The following is a 25,477-nucleotide window of genomic DNA, read 5'->3' as shown; positions in this document are numbered from 1 at the left end:
TTGTCATTCCAAGTATAGTAGGTCATGTGAGTGTCTGATTCAAAATGACCAATGCCAGTGCATTTTAGCTCACTAATGCCTAGGATATTGACGTTTATGTGTTCCATTTCATTTTTTATGATTTCCAGTTTTCCTAGATTCATACTTTGTACACTCCATGTTCTGATAATTAATGGATGTTTGCAGCTGTTTCTTCTCATTTTGAGTCATACCACATCAGCAAATGAAGGTCCCAAAAGCTTGACTCTATCCACGTCATTAAGGTTGACTCTACTTTGAGTAGGCAGCTCTTCGCCTGCCATATTTTGCGTGCTTTCCAACCTGAGGGGCTCATCTTCCGGCACTACAGCAGACAATGCTCCACTGTATTCATAAGGTTTTCATTGGCTAATTTTTTTTTTTTTTCTAGAAGTAGACTGCCAGGTCCTTCTTTCTATTCTGTTTTAGTCTGGAAGCTCAGCATTAACTTGTCTACTCTAGGTGACCCTGCTGGTATTTGAATACTGGTGGCATAGCTTCAAGCATCACAGCAACATGCAAGCCCCCACAGTATGACAAACTGACAGACACATGGGGGAATTCAGTAACCGTATTCCCAAACTGTCTAATCTACATATCAATATTTACATAGTTCCACCATAGGCTTTTTACTAAAATACATTAGTCCATAGGCTTCTCATATTTTTTCCTGATTTGATGAGACAACTGGTTCTCTAGGGCAATGGATATGCTCAAAAGAAAACATATTTCTGTAACAATACTTTGTTGATTAAGGGTGGGGTTGCACAGCCAATTATCATAATTGCTGTCAATAAGTTGTACACCTGCAAAGAGTTGAACTAGTAAAAGTTGTGTGATAGATATATTTACAACAATGACAAAAAAAGAAAGAGTAGCTGCTGAGGCTGATTATATGCAACCAAAAACCTCATGGGATTTGGTTCCTTGGTTTGGAAGTTTAGGGTTAGAGTTTCATGCAACATTCTAGTTAATTGGCCTAATAACATGTTTAGCACCTCTGTTCCACCTCCTAGTTTGATGCATAGTGCCTGGGATCCTAAAAGCTTGCAAGTGGCCATCCAAGGCACAACAATTGGTCTCTATTTGCCTAGAACAGAGGAAAAAAGAACTCAAGAACAGGAAGAGGTACAGAATGTGTAGCTAATTGCCTCCATGAACAACTGCCTCCTTTGCCATGAGACCAGAAGAACTGATAATGCCTGGATACTATTACTGAACACTTTGATCAAAGGTTCTGTAGAAAGTTCCTGATCAAAAGAGGGGAAATTCAGAAGAGACTGTCAAATTCTCATGGACTCCAGACTTCTTGGAGCCATGAAGTTTGGATGAACCCCTGAAACAACTGCCCAGAGATAATTTTTAAATCTTAAACCAAAAATATCCTCTGAAGGCAAGGACGAGAAGCAGGAGGGGACAGGAAAACTGGTAACGGGGAACCCAAATCTGAGCAGGGGAGAGTGTTGACATGTCATGAGGTTGGTAACCAATGTCAAAAAACAATATGTGAATTAATTGTTTAATGAGAAACTAATTTGCTCCGTGAACCTTCATCTAAAGTACAACAACAAAAAAATCCCCTGAAGTCTTCTTAAAACCATAGATTAGCTTAAACAATAAAAAATGTCTGCCTTGAGTATTACGCTCTTTTAAGAACTATCTGTATGGGATCAAACTGACAACAGCTACACGAAAGATTAGACAGGAACCTTAGGGGACAGTGAGTTTATGTTAATAGAGGAAGAACAATTCAGAAAAGGAGGGTGAGAATGGTTACACAACTCGAAGAATTTAATCAATGTCACTAAATAATACATGTAGAAACTGTTGAATTGATATATGTTTTGCTGTGTATATTCGTAACTGCAACAACAAAATAAATAAAATTATACTTAAAAAAAAGAATTTAAGGCAACATCTTTTTCGAGAAAACATATTACATCCTGCAATAAAATTTAAAGTCCTTCCATCTTGCAAAAAAAAGAAAAGAAAATATAGCCAGGTTTTTCTGCTTGAGCCAAACTGATTTACTATGAAAGACATAATGACGGTGCATAAATTACCCAAAGATACTAATGTGTACGAAATTTCCAGTCTTACACCAGAAAATATGTATTTATCCATTTATTTCAGAGTAAATTCTAAAAATTCTCAAATAATTAAACAGATTAAAGTAAAAGAGAAATGAAAATTTGCACTAGCAACAAACTTCTCAACTCATTTTATTCTGTGTTGATAAATCTGGTTAAACAAATCAGTCCGTTTGCTTAAACTGGAACTCAAGTATCTGTGAATGGACTTTGGGCTTAAGTGTCCCCAGCGGTTAAGAGCTAAGGCTACTAACCAAAAGATCAGCAGTTTGAATCTACCCGCCGCTTCTTGGAAACCCTATGGGGCAGTCCTACCCTGCCCTATAGGGTCGCTATGAGTTGAAATTGACTCAATAGCAATGGGTTTCGTTTGGTTTGGGTATTATCAAATCTTAGGTTTACACTCACTCTCACAGCTGAGGCAGCCAGGAATCAACACACTTCTGTTCCTGTCCCTGACCCCAACTTGGTGTGTAACCTTGAGCAAGTCATCTGTCTTCTCTTGGCCTCAAATTCCACATCTATAAAATGTAGCTCTTGGATTGAATAATGTTTACTAATGTTGCTTCCAACTCTGAAATTCTATAAAGATGCTGTAAACTTTATGCCTCGTTAACTAACCCTACAAAGCTTTTCTATAATACCAGGTCACTCTATGCCTTCCAAAAAGAGTGCCAACCTAAGATGCAAAGCATTCCTTGGCTTGCAGCCACAGCTCTGCCTCCATCTTCACTTGGCCTTCTTTTCTCTGTGCGTGTCTCAGTGTCTCTTGTCCTCTTTTATAAGGATATCACTCATACTGGATTAGGATCTACCCTACCCTAGTATTACCTCATGTTAATGATAATATCTTCAAAGACCCTATTATCCAACAAGGCCACATTCACAGGTACCCAGGGTCAGGACTTCAACATCTTTTTGGAGGACACGATTTAATCCATAACAGTCACCATAACATCCCCAGCACCAATGGTTGAAGGGACACATTCTAAGTCCAGAGCCCAGAATTCTGGTTCTATTGGTGCTGTCTTATGTGATCTTGGCGCTAAACCTCTTCTGACTCTCAGTGTTAGCATTTAGAAAAGGATCTTCAACAATATGACTACTAAGGGTTCATCCCCTTTTTGCTTTCTATTCTATTTAATATGAGGAAAAGATGTCCAGTGATGGATAATAAAGGTCTGGTGAGGGCTGGGGGTGAGGCAGTGGCAGGATGGTTAGCTCAGCAGCCCCAAGAAAGGACAGGAATGACTCCTGGGAGAATTGTGACCTCTCTAATTCGATCTAGTCTTTGGAAAAATTGTGAAGTGGGAGAAATTTCTCATAGAAGTCCCTCTTTCCCTTTCTGCATCCCTTTCAAAAGCCCCCATACCCACCACCATCATCATCACCATGCCATCACCTCCAACAAATCAGTGTCATCATGTCTTGCATTCTGTCTTGCTCCCTAAGAAAATGCCTGAGAAACTCAATCACATACAAGTACAATATTAGGAACTCTATTGCTGTACCCTCTGACAAGCAGGGTTTGCATTTTCCAACTCAGCCCGTTTGAGAGAATGTTTAAGTCATATAAATTAATTTGTAAAAGTTGAACTTAAGGCAACAGGGGTAGGGGAGATACTTTTTTTTAGCTGTCAAAGGAAGACTTTCATAAGGTTTCTCAAATCCTACCCAGAGGCCCCACTGCTCTGCCAGCCCCATTTCAGTGCCTGGCTCCCAGAAGCACCATGAAAATCCAGGTAGAGAAACCCAGATCCTGTATACCACTTTGTAAGTAAAATCATCATTTGGGTTCACCACCTCCCATGGTCCAGGCTGCGGTGAAGGAGGCATTCACCACTGGAGCAAAATTTAAGGGGGCACCAAAAAGCTTAGTAATTCCAATAAATGATATTTTAATGCAACATTTTAAAAATCAAATTTAATGCAAAAATTCTGTAATGAACAAGGTATCAGATTTTTAAATAAAGACAGCATCAGTATTAGTGATCATTCCTTTTGCCTCAAGCTCCAGTGTAGCTCTGCTCAGCACTGCCTCTGACTCTCACTTTCCTCCATTCTGATGAAACACACAATAAGTCATATAATGGAATGTGCAAAGGAGGAAGGTTTTTGTTGGTTGATCACTCTATGCTGGGGAGTATTGTGATGCAAGGACCCAGGACCCAGGCCAGGGCCTCAGCTGTCCAATAACTATCAGGGAGCCCACAAGACACTCTCACCTGATGCTGCCCCTCAGGATAAGTCCTGGAGAAATGGTTCCCAAGGACCTAGCAAAAGGCTCTGGCTGGAGAACAGCAGCACTGTTTTCTGTTGAAGCCATTCCCATTTTGCACACAGAAATGCCAGCGCCCTTTCCAGGGTATTCACATTTCACCAGGTACCCATTCCACCTGCATATTGAAGATGCCATCCCAGCCATGAAACAATGAAATCCTTTACTTCCTGTTCCGCCAAATGTCCCTGTCCTGATGAAAGCCACACAAGTTTTTTTTTTTGGTCCATACAAACATTATTGGAAACCCTGGCGGCATAGCTGTAAAGAGCTACGGCTGCTAACCAAAAGGTTGGCAGTTCGAATCCACAAACATTATTGATCGTTTTCTATCACTCAATGCACAAATGCAAGGTGGGGGGGGTGGGGGGATGCAGTGAGCTATTTCTCTTTCCTGAGCACTGGAGAGCATGATAAATTATTACAGGGAAGGCTCTGTGTTCTGAAAGACTTTAAGTTATTACTACCATACCCACCCCCCTTCTAATTCTCCAAGGATTGAGGCAGGGTGTCTCATCAGCACTGTCAGTCAGATAGGGGCCAAAGCCAGGGACCATAACTCTGTGAGCCCTCCTTTGCTAATGTAGCCAGGGGAAGAATGCCAAAGAAGGAATGTTCCTTAATTTAAGTGAATTGGAGGATATTTTTGGAACGGAAATTAATCCTTTTTTAAAATAAATGATGGAAGGGGGCCATTCCTGAACCAAGTATTGTACTGTACTGTAATGTCTGCCACAGCAGACACTGTAAGCCTTATGGTGTTGGGTAAGGCAAGGCTGATGCTCCCCACTCCTGGTGTCTCAGCATCATTGTACCCCACCCACGGTCTCAACAGCCAACCTGTGTCATCTCCACAGGCCTTTGGCAAGAAATTGGACACAAAGTTTAGCAACGATCACTCACAATTATTTTTCCATGTTATTAGAAAATTCTTGATTAATAAGAATTTTAAGGAATCTCTAAAGATAATATATCAGACATTTATGATAGGCAGTAGGTAGATATCCTGTGGCAGGAGATCCCATGAAACACATCCCATGGGGGTAACTGCATACCCTGTGGATATCTACACACCAGGTAGTGAGCTCGAAACTGTTAAACAGCAAAACTCTAAGGCTAGCTAACTGGCTGCCTTCATCCCCAGTATCCTTGCATTGGAGATGTAGAGAGTGAGAGACTAAAAAAACAGTCTCAGAGGACACCACTTGCTGATACATGGGAGTTTTTGCCCTTGGTATTCCTTCTGTTTGGAATATTTTCCCGCAGATCTCTAAGAGGGTTTCCTCCTGTGTTACGCAACAATGGCCCCAAACAATGTCTAAACCCAGTGCCGTCGAGTCAATTCTGACTCACAGCGACCCTATGGGACAGAGTAGAACTGCCCCGTAGAGTTTCCAAGGATCACCTGGCGGATTTGAACTGCCGACCCTTGGGTTAGCAGCTGTAGCACTTAACCACTACGCCAAACAATGTCTAGAACCTGTGAATATGTTAGGTTACACGGTAAAGGGGAATTAAGACTGCAGATGGAATTAAGGTTGCTAATGGGCTGACTCTGAGATAGGGAGAGTATCCTGGATTATCTAGGTGGGCCCAATGCAATCACAAGGGTCCATATAAGTGGAAGGGGGAGGCAGGAGAGAAAGAACCGGAAAAATGGCAGCATAAGAAGAACCTGGCCTGATGTTCCTGCCTTTGAAGATGAAGGAACAGGGCCATGAACCCAGAAATGTGGGCAGCCCCTAGAAGCTAGAAAAGGCAAGGACACAAATTCCTCCCTAGAGCCTCCAGAAGGGACGTAGCCCTACCAACACTCTGCTTTTAGCCCAGTGAGATCCATATTGGACTTCTGACCTCCATAATCATTAGATAATAAATTTGTATTGTTTTAAGCCATCAAGCTTGCAGTAATTTGGTACAACAACTAATATACCTCCTTATCATTTGATCTCAGTGCAAATGTTATCTTCTTAACGAGACTTTCCTTGAAACCTCTCATGTGCTGAAGTACCTCTCCATCCCCCTGGCATTCTCTATAACACATTCCTATTTCCATTTGCTTATGGTTATCTAAAATTATTTTATTTATGTGTGTATTGTCTGTTCTCTCTCACAAGACAGTAAGCTATAGGAGGGTAGGGAGTTGGTTTCTCTTATTCACCTATGTAATCCCAGTACTTAGGACACTGGCAGACATTCAATAAATATTAGTTGTATGGATGCGCCTAAAGCTAAAGAAGATCATAAAAAATTCTTGTCACTATTAAATACAATTATAGTGCTGTTAACAGAGTCCCAAACCCTGTAAGTCCTGTGTTGCATGGAACTGCCCTATAGAAAATAGGAATAGAATCAGACATGGCAAGAAAAATAACAAATCAGTTATATTCTTCTAGGTAGTATCAGAAAGCTTGAATAGTAAGTACTATCCCTACAGTAAGTATCTGCAGACAACAGAGTTCTCTCTGATTACCATTAAATAAGCAGTTTGGGAGGGTGCAAAGGTAAGTATCCCGGGTTAATCACATAAATATTGCTTAACTATTACAGTTCTTAAAGGATTACACAAAAATGTCTCATAACAGGAGAAAAATAAGATGAGTAAAACATGACAGAATAGTATGAGTCTTCTTTTTACACTAATGGAGATGCTGAAATTAAAACAGAATAGTATGATTCTTCTCTTTTTACACTAATGGAGATGCTGAAATTAGACTCAGCTAAAGAACGCAGTGCAAATAAATTTCTACAATTTTCACGTGAAATAAGAAGTGGTAAGTAAAAGCACGTTAAAAAAGCTCTGGTTCCAAGGGAGGCAGGATCCGCATGGCCCAGACTCTAGACTCGGTGCCCTGTCAGGCTGGTGCTGACAAGTATCGCGCCTCCCTCTGGCTACACGGACTCTGAGCCCCGGAAAACTAGGAGGTAACCGTACTCAGGGACCCGAGCCCTTACGATCAGCCAGCCAATGGCCACGGAGCTAAGGCGGGACCTTCGCGTGTCCGGCCAATGGGAGCACAGCAAGGGTAGACCCAGAGCCCAGGTCCCAGGACAGCCGCGGGGTTCGCAGCGGGCCGGGCGATGTGGAAACCTAGTGGAGCAGAGGCGTCCGCGGCGGCGCTTTGCGGCGTGCTCTCCCTGCTGCTCTTTGCGCTGGGGGCCCGCCAGCTGCTGAAGCAGAGGCGGCCGACGGGATTTCCCCCGGGGCCACTGGGGCTGCCATTTATCGGCAATATCTACTCCCTGGCCGCCTCTCCCGAGCTCCCCCATGTCTACATGAGAAAGCAGAGCCAGGTGTATGGCGAGGTACAGCCCCGACGGGCCCCGGGCAGGGAGGGCTTCCTCCCGATTGGATTTATGGTCATTCCTCGCCCCAACTTGGTGGAAATTCTCTCCGTGTGCCTACCGGCGTTTGAGGGAAACCTGCTTCCGGGGTTAGGGAGGGCGAAGTCCTGGACGCAGCGCCCTCTGCCGGGGGAGCCCGGCCGCAGCCGTGTGTCCCATTCTGGGCCCACGCCCTGCGGCGTTCCAGGCCCGATTTTCCCGCCACAGGAGAGCCCCAAGCCTGACGCGAGCTTTGCGCCGCGCCCAGCTCGTGCTCCTGCGCCTGCGCAGTGTGAGCGGCGCCACGCCGCTGCGTCGGATGTGCGCCACGCAGCGTGCGGACTGAGACAGTCGCCCGCCATCGCCCCGCCCGGCAGGCGCACCAGCTCTGGCCCCCACTTCTCGGCCTTGTGGAGCTGCCTTCTGCACACTTAGGGTAGATCCTAACCTGCCGGCTTCTCGAGAAAACAAGACATTCTAAATTCTAGGACTGAGTTCATTGTTAGGAGGTGGTTCTTTGATGTTTGATTTTGAGGAAGGACTAAACTAGTTTTTTGTTGTGACGGATAAATAAAGAGAATGTATGTGAAAGCCCCAGGCCTAGAACTGGGCTCTGATAAATGATTGTAAAAGAGTGAATGAATGAATGGGTGTGGTACAAAGTGAATAATATTGTTCTGGGTGCCCAAGAACATCCTATAGGAATATCCAGGGGAAGAATATTCCAGACGAAGAAAACAAATACAAAGGCCATGAAGCAGGAGTATGCCATGTTGAGAATCACCTGGAAAGAGAAAAGGGTGAAATTAACAAGGCCAGTTAGGCTATTGTGATTAACATAGGGGCCTTGATGGAGGTGGTAGGAAATTGTCAGATCCTCTATATTCCGAAAGTAGAGGTGTGCTAGCAGAACCTCTGTGAGGCACTTGGCGTAATAAAATGGCTGACACGAGAGCTGAATCAAAGTACATTTTGTTACAAGCTCCAGTCTGAATCAAAGTACATTTTGTTACAAGCTCCAGTCTGAATCAAAGTACATTTTGTTACAAGCTCCAGTTTCGGCATTCCTAAGAATGCAGCCTTGGCTGCTTCTCATTCATATGTATATGACTGCTTCTCATATGTATATGGCCTTATGCCTCTGGCTGGGTGGGACCAGAATCATCTCTTTTAACTGGCCCAGCTCTTGCCCCAAGCCACTCTTAAGTAAACAAGGGTGGGGGTCAGGAACCCAGTTTGGCAGCTCTTAGTAAGGATAAGGATGGAGGTCAGGAATGTGATTCTAGGAGAACCAGTTTACTCAAGATGTTCCAGGAAGAAAGTAGGTGAAAATAGAGTTGTTGATGATGTACTCGCCTTGTGACCATGTGATTATCACACACTCTCCTTCCCCAAGTTTACTGTAAAAGCCCACTTTCCCTCCATGCTTCTGAGCACTTGGTACATTTCTCTCTGCCCTGGGTTTCCCCAATTCATAAATTGTATTACCCTCAATAAATCTCTTTGTTTTTACAGTAACAGAAGTGGGCATTCTTACTCTTTAAGACAACATGAATGCTGGGCAGTGGGATATGAGGTTTGGGAGAAAAAAATGGAATAAACATAGGCTCCAATGCTTTCCTGAACAGCTTGAAGGATGGAGTGCCCATTAACTGAGATAATGAAAAACCGTGGGTAGAGCTGGTTTGGTGGAGGGGTGGTTGGGTTAAGATCATAAACTCACTTCTAGAAACCAAGGAAAATGTCTCATGTTTCTGTATATACCATAATTAGCCCATTTGTTGTTTTTAGGTGCCATGGAGTCCATTCTGGACTCATAGTGACCCCATGTGTGCAGAGCAGAACTGCTCGATAGGGTTTTCTCTTCTTTTAATATAGTTTTATTTTGTTGTTGAGAATATACATAGCAAAACGTACACCAATTCAATAGCTCCTACGTGTACTATTTAGTGACATCGATTACATTCTTCCAGTTGTGTAACCATTCTCATCCCCCTTTTCTGAGTTGTTCCACCATTAACGTAAACTCTGTCCCCCTAAGGTTCCTATCTAATCTTCTGAGTTGCTGTTTCCATAAGGTTTTCAAGGCGGTGACCTTTAGGAAGCAAACTGCCAGGGCTGTCTTCCGAGGCACCTCTGGGTGGGTTCAAAGCGCCAGCCTTTCGGCTAATAGTCAAGTGCTTAACCATTTGCGCCATCCAGGGAAACTAAGAATATGCCCTGTTAAAACAAAGGGAACCCTGGTGGCGTAGTGGTTGAGTGCTACTGCTGCTAACCAAGAGATCAGCAGTTCGAATCCGCCAGGTGCTCCTTGGAAACTCTGTGGGGCAGTTCTACTCTGTCCTATAGGGTCGCTATGAGTCAGAATCGACTTGACGGCGGCAGCAGCAGCAGTTAAAACAAAAATTATATTAAGCTAATAGAAATTGATTGAAGTTTATTGACTATATGATTTGCAAATTGGGGTAACATTTCAACTAGAGTGCCAAAAATGTTCTGAAGATGAGCAGAATTTCCAAAATTCATTTATACCCGATCTTACTGGCATTGCCATGGAAAAGGGGGTTGGAACAGAACTGATATATTTGTGGTCAGGAAGGATTTTCATAGAGCATTGTCTTGAAGAACAATTAAAATAATGGCTGCTTAAACATAGCTCGCAGTCTGACCTTTGGAGTCTGTTTCCAAAACTGACTGAATTCTTTGCAAGAGCACAATATCCAAAGCAAAATGGTCTTACTAGTTTATCTAGACCATTGTTTGACTCAAAAGTGACCTTTAGGAACCAGTTTTTTTCAAGACTCAAGGTTCAAAAATGCAATGGCCTACATGGGTTGCACCAACTTCCGTGAAAGCCAGAAATGTGGATTCCAGGAGAATTAAAACTCTTGTCAGCCTAACCTGAACTCTTACATAGAGCAAATCAATTTTAGGATGTTTTCACAATTTGATTCACAAATTAGCAAAAATCCTTGAGAACTATGTATACCAGTATAGGTACTAGTTCAAGTAATACTTTCCCCACTTTTACCCTCAAATAGAGGACCATCTCAAACTCTCAAGTAAGGTTGACTGTACAACAGTTTCTCACGCCATGGCTGCTCCTTGATTTTTGTAATCCCTATTTTTTTTTTTTTTTAGTGACCACAGCCTGACAGCTTTACTCTGAAATACAACTCCCTTATGTTTGTTCTGCCTTCATACTAACACAATTTTTAATCCCAGAGTTTTTCCCATCCTCGGCATGCTGAAATCTCTTCTAAGGACTTCCAACCAGTTCGTTCTGATTTGAACTTCTAATAATAATTTGCATTTCTTACAAGTTCCCTGCTGAGAATATGCATTTCTATCCCAGATTTACTGAATCATAATCTACATTTTAACAAGATCCCCAGGTAATTCTTATGTATAACTTCCTGGGAACTTTTTAGAACCAGTTTGAAGCCCTGCTCTTCTACTACCACTACCACTTTGAACTCCTGCTCAGTTAGCAGGGTCCACCCTTGTGCTGGAGACTCTGGTGGCACCATTGCTCAGCTGGTTGCTTCTGTTATCACTTGGAGGTCTTCACTTTTGCTATTGTAACTGCTTCTGCTGAACTGTTGTTGTGTGCTGTGGAATCAATTCTGACTCATTAAAAAAAAAAAACCAAACCCACCACTCATAGCAACACTAGATGACAGAGTAAAACTGCCCCCATAGGGTTTCCTAGGCTGTAATCTTATTTATTTATTTATTGTGCTTTAAGTGAAAGTTTACAAATCAAGTCAGTCTCTCATACAAAAAGTTATACACGCCCTGCTATGTACTCCTAGCTGCTCAGCCCCTAATGAGACAACACATTCCTCCTCTCCTCCCTGTATTCCCCATGTCCATTCAACCAGCTCCTGTCCCCCTCTGCCTTCTCATCTCCCTTCCAGACAGGAGCTGCCCACATAATCTCATGTGTCTACTTAAGCCAAGAAGCTTACTCCTTACCAGTATCATTATCTATCTTACAATCCAGTCCAACCCCTGTCTGATGAGTTGCCTTCAGAAATGGTTCCAGTCTTGGGCTAACAAGGGGTCTGGGGACCATGACCTCCAGGATCCCTCTAGTCTCAGTCAGACCATTAAGTCCAGTCTTGTTATGAGAATTTGAGAGCTGCATCCCACTGTTCTCCTGCTCCATCAGGGATTCTCTGTTGTGTTCCCTGTCAGAGCAGTGATGAGCGATAGCGGGGTACCATCTAGTCCTTCTGGTCTCAGGCTGATGTAGTCTCTGATTTATGTGGCCCTTTCTGTCTCTTGGGCTCATCTTTACCGTATGTTTTTGGTGTTCTTCATTCTCCTTTGCTCCAGGTGGGTTGAGACCAGTTGATGCATCTTAGATGGCTGCTTGCTAGCGTTTAAGACCCCAGATGCCTCTCACCAAAGTGGAATGCAGAATGTTTCCTTAATATATTTTGTTATGCCATTTGACCTAGATGTCCCCTGAAACCATGGTCCCCAAACTCCTGTCCCTGCTACTCTGGCCTTCCAGGTGTTCAGTTGTATTCAGGAAACTGCTTTTGGTTTAATCCAGTTTTAGGCTGTAATCTTACAAGGAGATCACCAAGTCTTTTCTCCCACAGAGCCACTGGTGGGTTCAAACTCCTGACCTTTCAGTTAGTAGCTGAGCACTTAACCATTGGGGGTCCTTTCTACTGAACTTCTGCAAGTCTGTCCTGTTGTATATGCTCATATTTCCCTGCTAAGCCTTGTTTTCTTCCAAAGTTGTATATATCATGGCTAAATCTGCTCTGCCTGTTTGCCTAGCAGTGAGGCTTGACTCAGTACTGTGGATCTGAAAAGCTAGTCTAGAGTAGAACAACTCCTGAGAGAATGGGATAAGCAATCTTTGCATCCCATCAATAAGATAACATTGTTCTTTCACTGGACTAGGCCCTTATATCCAATTAGCAAGGACAGACTGACTATAGGAGGTGTGACATTATAAGTGAACCTGAGGTGAGGCACATGGTGAACAACTATACATATGGCAGAGGATGGATATTCTGCCTTACCTTCTCCTTAGCTGAGGGACAGCCACCTATTTCAATGTGGCAAATGCCTTTATTCAAGGTCAGGTTCTCTGAGGACCCTCTTGGGTAACTTCATGGAACTCAGGGACCCAAATACAAATGAGCCTAGTTACAATATGTTTATACCTCCTAAAAAAGAATATAACCAGAATGCTCATTAAAAGCAAGGATGGCGAGACTGTGTCTCACATACTTTGGACATGTTGTCAGGAGGGATCAGTCCCTGGAGGACATGATGCTTGGTAAAGTAGAGGGTCAGTGAAAAAGAGGAAGACCCTTAAAGAGACTGATTGACACAGTGGCTGCAACAATGGGCTTAAGCACAACAATGATTTTGAGGATGGCACAGGATCAGGCAGTGTTACGTTCTGTTGTACACAGGGTCACTAAGTCAGGACCAACTTGATGGCACCTAACAACAAGAAGAACAGACATATTCAGTACCAACTGCAAATTTTAGTAGTAACAGAACCTATATCCATTCAAAAGTTCCTCAATGTGTCATCGAAATGAGGGGGATAAAGTTGTTTCATAGGCCTTTCACGACCCCCTCCCTCACCTAAAAAAAAAATGTTGCCATTGAGTCAATTCCGACTCATAGCGACCCTATATGACACAGTAGAACTGCCATAAAGAATTTCCATGGAGTGCCTGGTGGGTTCGAACTGCCAACCTTTTGGTTAGCAGCTGTAGCTCTTAACCACTACACCACCAGAGTTCCCCACCCCTGCCCCCACCTAAAGCTGGAGTAATAAGTGATAACGTAGGTGGTGCTGCTTCCTTATTCATCTTGGAAATAAAGAGATTCCTAGATATCATTGAGTGTTTTGAATTTTAATGAATTTTAAAGAGGTTCTAAATCAGATATCTTTCTGTGACAACCATGAAGCCCCAAAAGTTTAAGGTTTCTGCCCAGAGTCCTTTATCTGTTTAATGGCAAAGCATAAACTAGCCCAGGTCTCCTGAGTCCAATACTCTTTCCATTATACCATTTACAAGAGCTTCAGGCACTGAGTGGCTTAATGAAGTTATAGTGCTTTACATGCCTTATAGAAAGGAAGGCACTCCAAACATTGTCCACTGAGTAATGAATGCCTACATTTTCAGGGAAGTAACAAATACTGAGAAAGTTGGGCTTAGTACATATGGATTTCCATGATAATACTCCATGTATTCTGTTACTTAAATGCTGTTTCCCCCCCTTCTCAAAGATCTTCAGTTTAGATCTTGGAGGCATATCAACTGTGGTTCTAAATGGCTATGATGTAGTAAAGGAATGCCTTGTTCATCAAAGTGAAATTTTTGCAGACAGACCCTGTCTTCCTTTATTCATGAAGATGACAAAAATGGGAGGTATGTTTATTTTCACTTATTGAGGGATTATTTATTTTAAGTAATTTTAGTACATAGAATTTGTATTGTATTCGTTAACAGGAAAGTATTTATTTATACCCCCCCCCAAAAAACCACACCCAGTGCCACCGAGTCAATTCTGACTCATAGCAACCCTATAGGACAGAGTAGAACCGCCCCATAGAGTTTCCAAGGAGCACCTCGTGGATTTGAACTGCCGATCTCTTGGTTAGCAGCTGTAGCACTTAACCACTGGGGTTTCCATTCAAACAATAGTAAATGACAAAATCTGAGCTAGGAAGGCTAGATCCAAAACTTTAAAATAAGGTACGGTTTTACAGTAACAACAGCAAGAGCAACAATAACAATAAAAGCTTACGGGAGAATCTGACTCTTCATGGAATCATAGTGTCCAAGTAGCTCTATGATGGCAAATTACTTGCTTTTACACTTCAAGATACAAATAAAGGTACAGAAAAGGACTTCAAGACCTTAGATAAAGTCTTGCCAGGGACTTCCACAAAGTTTTGAAGAACCCTGACTAAAGACTGGGTTAGTAAAGCTACACGCTCCAAGTGTAAGGCGAAGGAGCAGGGCAGCTGCAGCAAAAGCACAGACAAGGACTTGGATTAATGCCACAAATCTCTGTAAAAATGTCTGACCTTTTCCTAAGTTATCATGATACTTAGTACACATTCTGTTTTGCTTTGAGGGGCACATTGTAGGCTCTTGTGCCCACATACAAAGAGGATGGAGCATAAACATACCTGTCTACGACTTACCTATGGGTTTTTTACATGATCTATGAAAAAGAAGGCCAATCATTGCTGTGTGTTTTTGTTTGTTTTGTTTAATGTGATTAATCTTATACATTTTTAAAGATGACAAATTTATAATTATGGTATATAAATATGAAATTGTGGTATCTTAAAAGTGCTCCTTACTCTTAAGAATGAAATGACTTAACCAGGAAACTAGTTTTTCTGCCTTTTGAAACTAACAGGACTTTAATTTCTGAACTAAATAGAAGTTAGGGCTAATATTTTGACCAAAAAAGAAGTAATGATAAGAATTATCAAGAAAAATAAAGCAGGATAAGGAGACAATGGAGGGCCTGTAAATGGAGGAAAGATGGAGGCTTTTTTTTTTTTTTTTTTTAAACCTTGATCAAGGTGATATTTGAGTAGACCTAAAGGAAGTAAAAAAGTAAGTCATCTAGACATCTGGGGAAAGAGAATTCCTGGAAGAGACAACTGCAAAAGCCCTGAGTCTTGAACATGGTCCAGGAAAAACTAGTCTGATTGGTATAGTGTGAGGAAGAGGAGAACAGGAGTGAGGCCAGTGAGGTAACAGAAGGGATGGTACAGCTTATGTAGGGTCTTGTTAGCCATTGAAGGACACTGGCTTTTTACTATGAGTGAAATGTGGACCCTTTAGAGGGTTTTGAGCAGAAGAGTGACACATTCTGACTTAACATTTTTTATAGGATCACTCAGGTTGCTCAATGGAGAATAGACTATAGGGAAGTAAGAATGGAAGCAAGGAGACTAGTTAAGCTATCAGGATTTTTTAGGCAAGAGATTGTTGCGACATGAACTAGTATGATAGCAGCAGAGGAACTAGACATGCTTAGATCCTATATACTTTGAAGACAGAGCCGATTTTTGTTTAACGGATTGGTTGTAGGTTGTGCAAGAAAAAAAAACCCCAGGATAACCCTAAGGTTTTCAGTTTGAGCAAATGGAAACGTGTTGTTGTCAGCTATTGAAATGGGGAAGTCTTCCAGATGACTAGGTTACAGGGGGTTATGAAATCAGGAGTTCAGTTTGGGGCATGAAAAAGAAAAAAAGCCTTTGGGCATCTAGGCAAAGTATCAAGTCACTCCTAAGGAAAAATCATATTGTCACTTCTTGAGAATATTAAAAATACTCATGGGACAAAATGTGAGCTAAGATTTTACATCCAGCCAAACTTACTCAAATGTAGACCACAAACCGACAAGAATTCAGGGACTATTATTCCCATGAGCTTCTACTGTTGAATCTACAAAAGAACTAGCTGGAGACAACCAAAATGATTGGAAATGACAATGATAGAAAGACTGATGGTGTTTATCATCAGTGGCTGCTAACATCACAAAGACAACCAGAAAAAATGTGCTTCCCAAAAGAAGCAATAAACACCATCTGTGAAGAAATCTTGATCCCCAAAAGTTGACCCGAATCTGATCAATTCTCTTAATTTCAATTATTGATTTAGAGAAAATTCAGAAGTTAGGTTAACATTACTAAATAACATTATGGGGAAGCAAAATCTAGACATCCATCAAAATTCATCAAAATCTAGACTGGGAATCCTATAGAAGAAATGAATTGGTTTCTTCAACAAATAGATTGCAAGGAAATGAAAAGAGACAGAGGTAAAGTTTTAGATTAAATGAGAAAATGACATATTAACCAATCTCAATGTGTGGACCTTATTTGGACCTTATTTGAAACAAGCAAATAAACAAAAGACCTCCATGAGACAACTCAGAATTTAAACACATAATGGTTATTGTTAATTTTTGGATGTGATAGTATGGCTATGCTTTTTTAAAGAGTCCTTTTTTATCTGTTAGATATACATACCAAAATATTTATAGGTGAAATATGATTTCAAAGTAATACTTGTGAGGAATGAGTGGAGGTATAATTCAACAAGACTAGTCATGGGTTGATAATTGATGAAGCTGGATGATATATACATGGGAATTCATTGTACTGTTTTGTCTATTACTGAATATGTTTAAAATTTTCTACAATAAAAGTAAATCAGTCCAAAACAAACAAACAAACTTAAAATAATTTCCTATCTCAGCTAAAAGACAAAGTCCTATTATGGCCACAAGACCCTATATGATCTAGCTCTCCCACCTATCCTACCGTTTCCTCTCTTATCTCCTACTGTTCTCCTTCCTCTCACTCCACTCCAGCTATCCCAGCCCCTTGCTGTTCCTGCAACACAAAAGGCTTGCTCTCATCTCAGTGCCTTGGCACTAACTTTTCTCCCTGCCTGCAGTCATCTTTTCCCAGATAACTGTCTCACTCCCTCATCTACCATAAGTCTTTATCCAAATGTCACCATCTCAGTGAGGCCTTCCCTTCTCCTTTCTGGCTATATTATCTCTCTGCCTGCCTATCCCATCCCATCCCGTCCCGTCCCGTCCCATCCATCCTCCATCCATCCATCCATCTGTCTACCTACCTATCATCTATTCATTCATTCATTATTGGTCTCACCCCACTAGTATATACACTCCATGAGAGTAGGGATCTTTGCTTCCTTTGTTCACTGATATATTCCTGACACTTAAAACACTGCCTGGAACATAGTAGATGCTACATAAATACATGTTGAATAAATATTTGTTGAATGAACAGTCATCTGTGGGTACAGAAAAGAGAATGAACTATGGGAGTATAAGATGGCTGCACAGCACTAAAGGCCCCTTTGCATATGGTTTTATTTTTAAATTAGGTCCAAATTCAAAAATTACTTCACAGATGTTGTCAGAATGTAAATTATATATGCACATTGTGTACAGAAGAGAATGTGACATTTTTGCCTCTCCTATTTTTTTTTTTTTATGTATCAGTCATGAATGAAATTTTGAGTAAACTTTACATTATATAAATATATGCACTGAAGATATTCTTTTGGCTTGATAGTTAATTTAAAGGAAAAATTTTCCATAGTAGCTACATCAGAACAGCAGAGTATATGTGGAGATTCTGAAGTGTTAAGGCAAACAATATCAACAGAAAATTCTGAGCTTCATTTTTGCTCTCTTTTTGGTTTAACGATTTTTACTGTATTGACACCTCATTCAGGTCACCCTTGCCTCTGCCAGAGTTATTGTATGCCTTTAACTGGAAGAAATTTCTATTGTAAAATCCAGTCTCTTACAGGCAGACAATTTCTAATCCTAGAAGGATGATTTTCAGGTGTTTGTTCAATCCAAGATAAAATTTTTGCATAGAATGTGCAGTCATTTATCTTTTATCAAATATGCTTATAAGATTCTGATAAGTTCACCTGGGCTTAGTTCATCTGAATTGAATTACACAAGACTGACCAGTTTCTTGTTGTGGGTCTTTTCTGCAGTCCCCAGCAGAGCAGTAGATGAGCTTTATCTCTGTATAATCTGTGGCTAATGAGTAGCGGAGAATGGGGCTTAACTACTGGGTCTAGTTTTATAGAAAGATAATTTGGGGAGTAGTGACAAGCCATTTGTGTTTTTAGTCCATAGCATCTTCAGCTGTTAGACAGAGGGATGGAAGAATAATAAAATACTTTTAATATCTTTTTTTTCAGGCTTACTCAACTCCAGATATGGCCAAGGATGGGTTGATCACAGAAGATTAGCTGTAAATAGCTTTCGCTATTTTGGATATGGCCAAAAGTCTTTTGAATCTAAAATCTTAGAAGAAACCAAATTTTTCATTGATGCTATCAAACCATATGAAGGTAGACCTTTTGACCTTAAACAATTAATAACAAGAGCTGTTTCAAACATAACCAACTTGATCCTTTTTGGAGAACGATTCACTTACGAAGACACTGATTTTCAGCACATGATTGAGTTATTTAGTGAAAATGTGGAGCTGGCTGCCAGTGCCTCCGTCTTCCTGTATAATGCCTTTCCATGGATTGGCATTTTACCTTTTGGAAAACATCAACAGCTGTTTAGAAATGCAGCTGTGGTCTATGATTTTCTCTCCAGGCTTATTGAAAAAGCTTCAGCCAACAGAAAGCCTCAGTTACCTCAGCATTTTGTTGATGCTTATTTAGATGAGATAGATCAAGGTAAAAATGACCCATCGTCTACTTTCTCCAAAGAAAACCTAATTTTCTCAGTGGGTGAACTCATCATTGCTGGAACTGAAACTACAACCAATGTTCTACAGTGGGCAGTTCTTTTCATGGCCCTTTATCCTAACATTCAAGGTGAGGATTTTCTTAATGATCCAGGTTCTGTCCTTGTATGGAGAGCTCATACATGTTTTAGAGTCTCTGGCCATGTAAAAAGCATTTTATGTAGGTGCTCCTGCTGTGCTAGCCAAGGAGAAGAGAAATATTTAATAGTTGCAAAGAATTTTCAAATCTCTTATCTCAACTCCTGTAACAAACCTCTGAGATAGGTCTTTCTATGCCTATTTTAAAATGAGGAAAAAGGCTGAGTGGCTGACTTGCCCGAGGTCAGCCATTAGAAGTGGCAGAGCTGGGACGTGAGCACTGGTTTTTGGAAGCTAAATTTTATGCTTCACTATTTTCTTTCCTGAGAGTCATGTTTTTCCAATTCTAGGTTTGTTTACTTTTTAAAATTAATTTTATTTATTTATTTTTTGAGAACAAAGTTACTCAGTGCATTGGCTACTGATTGTATAAAATATAGGCATGTATTAAAAACTCTTAGCTAAGGACAAATCTCAGTCTGGTGTACTACCCATACCCTTTTGGATTAGGGTTTATCCTACGTTTTATCTCAAAGGGAATTTACTTTAGATGTAACTCTTAAGAATTGTATAATAACTTGAATACTTTTTCTCTGACAGGACAAGTTCATAAAGAGATTGATTTAATTATGGGCCCCAATGGAAAGCCTTCTTGGGATGACAGATGCAAAATGCCTTATACTGAGGCAGTTCTGCATGAAGTCTTAAGATTTTGTAATGTAGTTCCATTAGGGATTTTCCATGCAACGTCTGAGGATGCAGTCGTACGTGGTTATTCCATTCCTAAAGGCACAACAGTAATTACAAATCTTTATTCCGTACACTTTGATGAAAAGTACTGGAAAGACCCAGAAATGTTTTATCCTGAGCGATTTTTGGACAGCAGTGGACATTTTGCCAAGAAGGAAGCTTTGATTCCTTTTTCCCTAGGTAAGAAACTTTCACAGGGGTATAACTTTAGGATAAAGAATAGTAATGCTTCACATATAGCATCTTAATCTGAAGAATACTTCTATAGAATAAATATACCAACTGGAAAATAGTGTTGATTCTTACAGGAATGTTTTGATTATAGATAAGTAATACCTGTTTCTACTGAAAATAAAATAAGCCTTAATTTAATAACTAAACTGTTGAAAAGCTCTGACTTCTTCTGAGACTTTTTTGCTTTTGGTTTTTTGCTTGTATACAAAACTTGTGGAGCTAGAAGTCAGTAACAGGTAGCTTGAGAAACAGACCAGAGAGGGTAATGATGACATGGTAATTTGAAGTAAAACTAGAATCTACTTCTCCTGCCTACCAGTTTAATGTACCTTATCTCCATTTATGAAAATATTCTTTTTCCTGGGAAAAAGTACATGTATCACAAGACCTCGCATAGAAGATGGACTGGAAGTTCTTCTTCACTGAAGAAGGGTACATACCTTTAGTCAGTTGAAGTGAAATAGGCTCCTCTTGGATCAATAAAACCAAATGTCACATCTCAAATTAGATCTTGATAGCATATCTTAGGATCTGTTACAGCACGCAAGAAAAATTGGAGACAGGACTAGTAAGCTTACAAAAGTCCCTGAGCTGACAGAAGGAGGTAAAGGAATGCGTTCGGGGAACTGAAATGCCAATTTTTATCCTTTGAGATTTGAGCGAACCTTTTAATAAACATAACTTCCTCTAACCTTTCTTTAAATTCCAGATTTCCTGAATCATACCCAAATATTAGACATTAGTTTTTAATAAATATTGTGGGTTTCTAAAAGCATCATATGTGCTTTTTCTGTATAGGGAGAAGACACTGTCTTGGAGAACAGCTGGCTCGGATGGAAATGTTCTTATTTTTTACAGCATTGCTTCAGCGGTTTCAGCTGCATTTTCCACATGAACTACTTCCAAATCTCAAGCCCAGGTTAGGCATGACATTGCAACCCCAGCCCTACCTCATCTGTGCTGAAAGACGCTGAAAATGCACGGATGTTTGGAGGAGCAAGGCTGTATGTTTGCTTCACCTCTGAACCTTGTTTAATCTAATCGATACGTGTTTGGACAAAGGTCACATCATCATAAAGCCATGTGAGCATTAAAAAAAAAAAAAAAAGGCCAAACCAGTTGCCAACGACCCCATGTGTTGCACAGTAGAACTGTGCTCCATAGTATTTTCAAGGTTGTAACTTTTTAACTTTTTATAGGCAGATCACCAGACCTTTTTTTCATGGCACATCTGAGTGGGTTTTAACTGCCAATCTTTTGATTAGCAGTTGAAGGCTTGACTGCACCATCTAGGGACTGCAAGTGAACATAGATATGCCCTTTAAAATTGGACTAGAGCAATATCAAGTATTAACTATAACTTTTTTTCAAGCTTCTATGACTTTTAAAGTAGAGTTCTCTGTCAAGCTAAACAGAAGTACAAATGAACAGGTGTTACCTAAGATACTAAGAACAGCCACAAGTGCCCCAAGCAAAGCCTGACTTTTTAGCCTCTTGTCTAACACCAGGTAACCCTGAATGCCTTCTTGACTCCATCTTGCTTCTGTGTCTCTGGGGGGCTTTACTTCCAGATGTCAACTACCTCCTGATCATTAATAGACTATGTGATGCCACCCCAGTTTAATAGAGGTGTAAAGAAGAAATTAAAGCCCCAATAAATTCTTTTGGACTAAGAAGTATTCTAGGCATGGTAGCAGATGATAGAAAAAATATCTATATATTTAACATACAGCATGCCAATGCTTTCACATATTGCTCCCTGCTGTGTCTTCATAAGAACTCTGTTATTTATCCTATAAACTGGGTCCCTGTGATTCTTGAGCATCCATCCCCATAGCAAGAGTTGAGTAGACAATAAATTACACTAATGTTTTTAGAATAAAAATGACACACAACTATTGATTCTTTGTAGACACAGACATTTTCCCTGACACCACTTATTTCCACAAACAGTCAAGTGCACAAAAAAAATACACGTGGCTACAGAAGACCTATAGGGTCGCTATGAGTCGGAATCGACTTGACGGCACTGGGGTTTTTCTTCTAGTTATAGAAGACCTATACCATATAATCAGTAATGTAAGTCTGATGAGTATATATCAAACTGTACACCTGATTATAGAGTACACCATTTTTACAACTGCCCATGTAATGTTCATGAAAATTGCCCATGTAATGGACTGTTATGGATTTAATTGTGTCCCCCCAAAAATGTATGTCAGTGTGGCTAGGCCATTATTCCCAGTATTGTATGATTGTCTTGCATTTTGTGATCGGATGTATTTATCCTTTGTATTGTAAATCCTAACCTCTGTGATGTTAATGGAGCCTTGGTGGCTCAGTGGTTAAGTGTTCAGCTGCTAACCAAAAGGTCAGCAGTTTGCATCTACCAGCCACTCCTTGGAAACCCTATGGGGCAGTTCTACTAGGTCCTATAGCGTCGCTAAAAGTCAGAATCGACGTAACGGCAGTGGGTTACATGTGATTTTAATGAGGCAGGATGAAATCTACAGGATTAGGTTGTATTTGAGTCAATCTCTTTTGAGACATAGAAGAGAGAAGCGAGCAGAGAGGGACCTCATACCATCAAAAAAGAAGAGCCAGGAGCAAAGCACATCCTTTGGACCCAGGGGTCCCTGCGCTGAGAAACTTCTAGACCCAGGGGAAGACTGATAACAATGACCTTCCCCCAGAGCCGACAGAGAGAGAAAGCCTACCGCTGGAACTGGTGCCCTGAATTATTCTCCCTGTGAGAGAATAAATTTCTGTTTGTTGAAGCCATCCACTTGTGGTATTTCTGTTATAGAAGCACTAGATATCTAAGGCAGAATTTGGTACCAGGAGAGTAGGGGTGCTGCTCTAACAGATACCTACATCATGGAAATAGTTTTGGAATGGAATGGGTAGATGCTGGAAGAGTTATAAAGTGCCTAATAGTAAAAGCCTAGATAGCCTTAAGAGTCTGTTGGCGGAATTATGGACATCAAAGACAAATCTGGTGAGGGCTCAGAAGGAAGTAAGGAAAGCTGTAACACCAGAGACCATGCAGATGGCAAGAAGCAGCAGCAGAGAAATGGCAGCAGCAAACCCAGGAGACAGGCACAAGACAGCGCGAGAGCTGACCCACAGAGCAAGAGAGCAGAGGGCCTCTGGGCAGGAGGCTTCCTGGCAAGGTGGGGTGCCTCTGGGCACTTATCGGTGGAGCTTGGCTTGCCAACCCACAGAGCAAGAGAGCTGAGTGCCTTCCAGCAGGAAGCTTTGGGGTAGAGTGAGGTGCCTCCGGACACTTACGGGTAGAGCTAAAAAGCTTTGGAACAGCTGGGCGGAGCCAAGATGGCGGACTAGGCAGACGCTACCTCGGATCCCTCTTACAACAAAGACACGGAAAAACAAGTGAATCGATCACATACATAACAATCTACGAACCCTGAACAACAAACACAGATTTAGAGACGGAGAACGAACTAATACGGGGAAGCAGCGATTGTTTCCAGAGCCTGGAGCCAGCGTACCAGTCAGGTACGGCACAAGCACAGAGAGCTGCTCCACCCCCCTGAACTCACCCCGGGAGGGGGACCAGCCAGTTCCGCGGGCGGCGTGGGACGCAGCCGGTAGGAGAAGTCCCCGGGAGGCAGTGACTGCTCTTGGAGCAGGAAGAGCAGCGTCCCAGCTGGGGAACCGTCCCGCCGAGATTTCGACTGGACGCAGGTACGGCATAAACACGGAGAGCTGCTCCACCCCCCTGAACTAACCCCGGGAAGGGGCCCAGCCAGGTCTCGCGGGCGGCGTGGGACGCAGCCAGTAGGAGAAGTCCCCGGGAGGCAGCGACTGGTATTGGAGCGGGGAGAACAGCGTCCCAGCTGGGACACTCAGTCACGGCACAAGCACGGGGAGCTGTTCCACCCATCTGAACTAACCCCGGGAGGAGGCCCAACTGGTTCTCGGGGGCGGCACGGCCACGCGGCTGGAGGGACGAGAAGTCCCTGGGAGGCAGCGACTGATTTTGGAGTCGAGAGTGCACCGTCCCAGTAGGGGAGCCTTGACGCTGGGCGGGGGGCTGGAAGCGGAGGATCTGACCGTGACTCCAGTGGGCCAGACCCCCCGGGGGCAATCTCCACACAGCCAGCACACATAGGCGACGCGCCCACGGGAATCTCAGACATAATAGTCATTCCAAGCAAGACAAGCAACTCTGGCTATATTCTGAGGTGCTACTCTCCTATCTCTCTGTTCCCTCCCCCACCCTCCCCAGGCGGCTTCATTAACATCTGAATAGCCTGAGCCAGAGGGAGAACTCTGATAGGGATCTGACTGCATTTTTTTTTAGCGGATTTTCTGGAAAAACTAGTTTCCCAGTGATGGCTCGGAGACAACAGTCCATATCAAACCACTTAAAGAAGCAGACCATGACAGCTTCTCCAACCCCCCAAACAAAAGAATCAAAATCTTTCCCAAATGAAGATACAATCCTGGAATTATCAGATACAGAATATAAAAAACTAATTTACAGAATGCTTAAAGATATCACAAATGAAATTAGGATAACTGCAGAAAAAGCCAAGGAACACACCGATAAAACTGTTGAAGAACTCAAAAAAATTATTCAAGAACATACTAGAAAAATTAATAAGTTGCAAGAATCCATAGAGAGACAACATGTAGAAATCCAAAAGATTAACAATAAAATTACAGAATTAGACAATGCAATAGGAAGTCAGAGGAGCAGACTCGAGCAATTAGAATGCAGACTGGGACATCTGGAGGACCAGGGAATCAACACCAACATAGCTGAAAAAAAATCAGATAAAAGAATTAAAAGAAATGAAGAAACCCTAAGAATTATGTGGGACTCTATCAAGAAGGATAACCTGCGGGTGATTGGAGTCCCAGAACAGGGAGGGGAGACAGAAAACACAGAGAAAATAGTTGAAGAACTCCTGACAGAAAACTTCCCTAACATCATGAAAGACGAAAGGATATCTATCCAAGATGCTCATCGAACCCCATTTAAGATTGATCCAAAAAGAAAAACACCAAGACATATTATCATCAAACTCACCAAAACCAAAGATAAACAGAAAATTTTAAAAGCAGCCAGGGAGAAAAGAAAGGTCTCCTTCAAGGGAGAATCAATAAGAATAAGTTCAGACTACTCAGCAGAAACCCTGCAGGCAAGAAGGGAATGGGACGACATATACAGAACACTGAAGGAGAAAAACTGCCAGCCAAGGATCATATATCCAGCAAAACTCTCTCTGAAATATGAAGGCGAAATTAAGATATTTACAGACAAACACAAGTTTAGAGAATTTACAAAAACCAAACCAAAGCTACAAGAAATACTAAAGGATATTGTTTGGTCAGAGAACC

General features: G+C 41.6%; 1 protein-coding gene across 2 annotated transcripts; it reads left to right on the top strand.

Annotated features, from left to right (window-relative positions):
• Positions 1–7,447: 7,447 nt before the first annotated feature.
• LOC126079487 (vitamin D 25-hydroxylase) lies at positions 7,448–21,081 on the top strand. Of its 2 annotated transcripts, XM_049890511.1 has the most exons (5): positions 7,448–7,692; positions 13,985–14,126; positions 18,483–19,115; positions 19,724–20,053; positions 20,906–21,081. In XM_049890511.1, the coding sequence occupies exons 1-5, from the start codon at positions 7,468–7,470 to the stop codon at positions 21,079–21,081; spliced, it is 1,506 nt and encodes a 501-aa protein (XP_049746468.1). In that variant the 5' UTR covers positions 7,448–7,467. The 2 variants fall into 2 exon arrangements, with proteins under 2 accessions (XP_049746468.1, XP_049746469.1); XM_049890512.1 differs by lacking the exon at positions 13,985–14,126 and having other exon boundaries at positions 7,642–7,692.
• The last annotated feature ends 4,396 nt before the right edge of the window (positions 21,082–25,477 follow it).

The sequence above is a fragment of the Elephas maximus genome, chromosome 7 (assembly GCF_024166365.1).
Source record: "Elephas maximus indicus isolate mEleMax1 chromosome 7, mEleMax1 primary haplotype, whole genome shotgun sequence".
Taxonomy (NCBI): domain Eukaryota; kingdom Metazoa; phylum Chordata; class Mammalia; order Proboscidea; family Elephantidae; genus Elephas; species Elephas maximus.
Note: the sequence above shows the minus strand (reverse complement) of the source record. Positions and strands in the feature narration are given on the sequence as shown.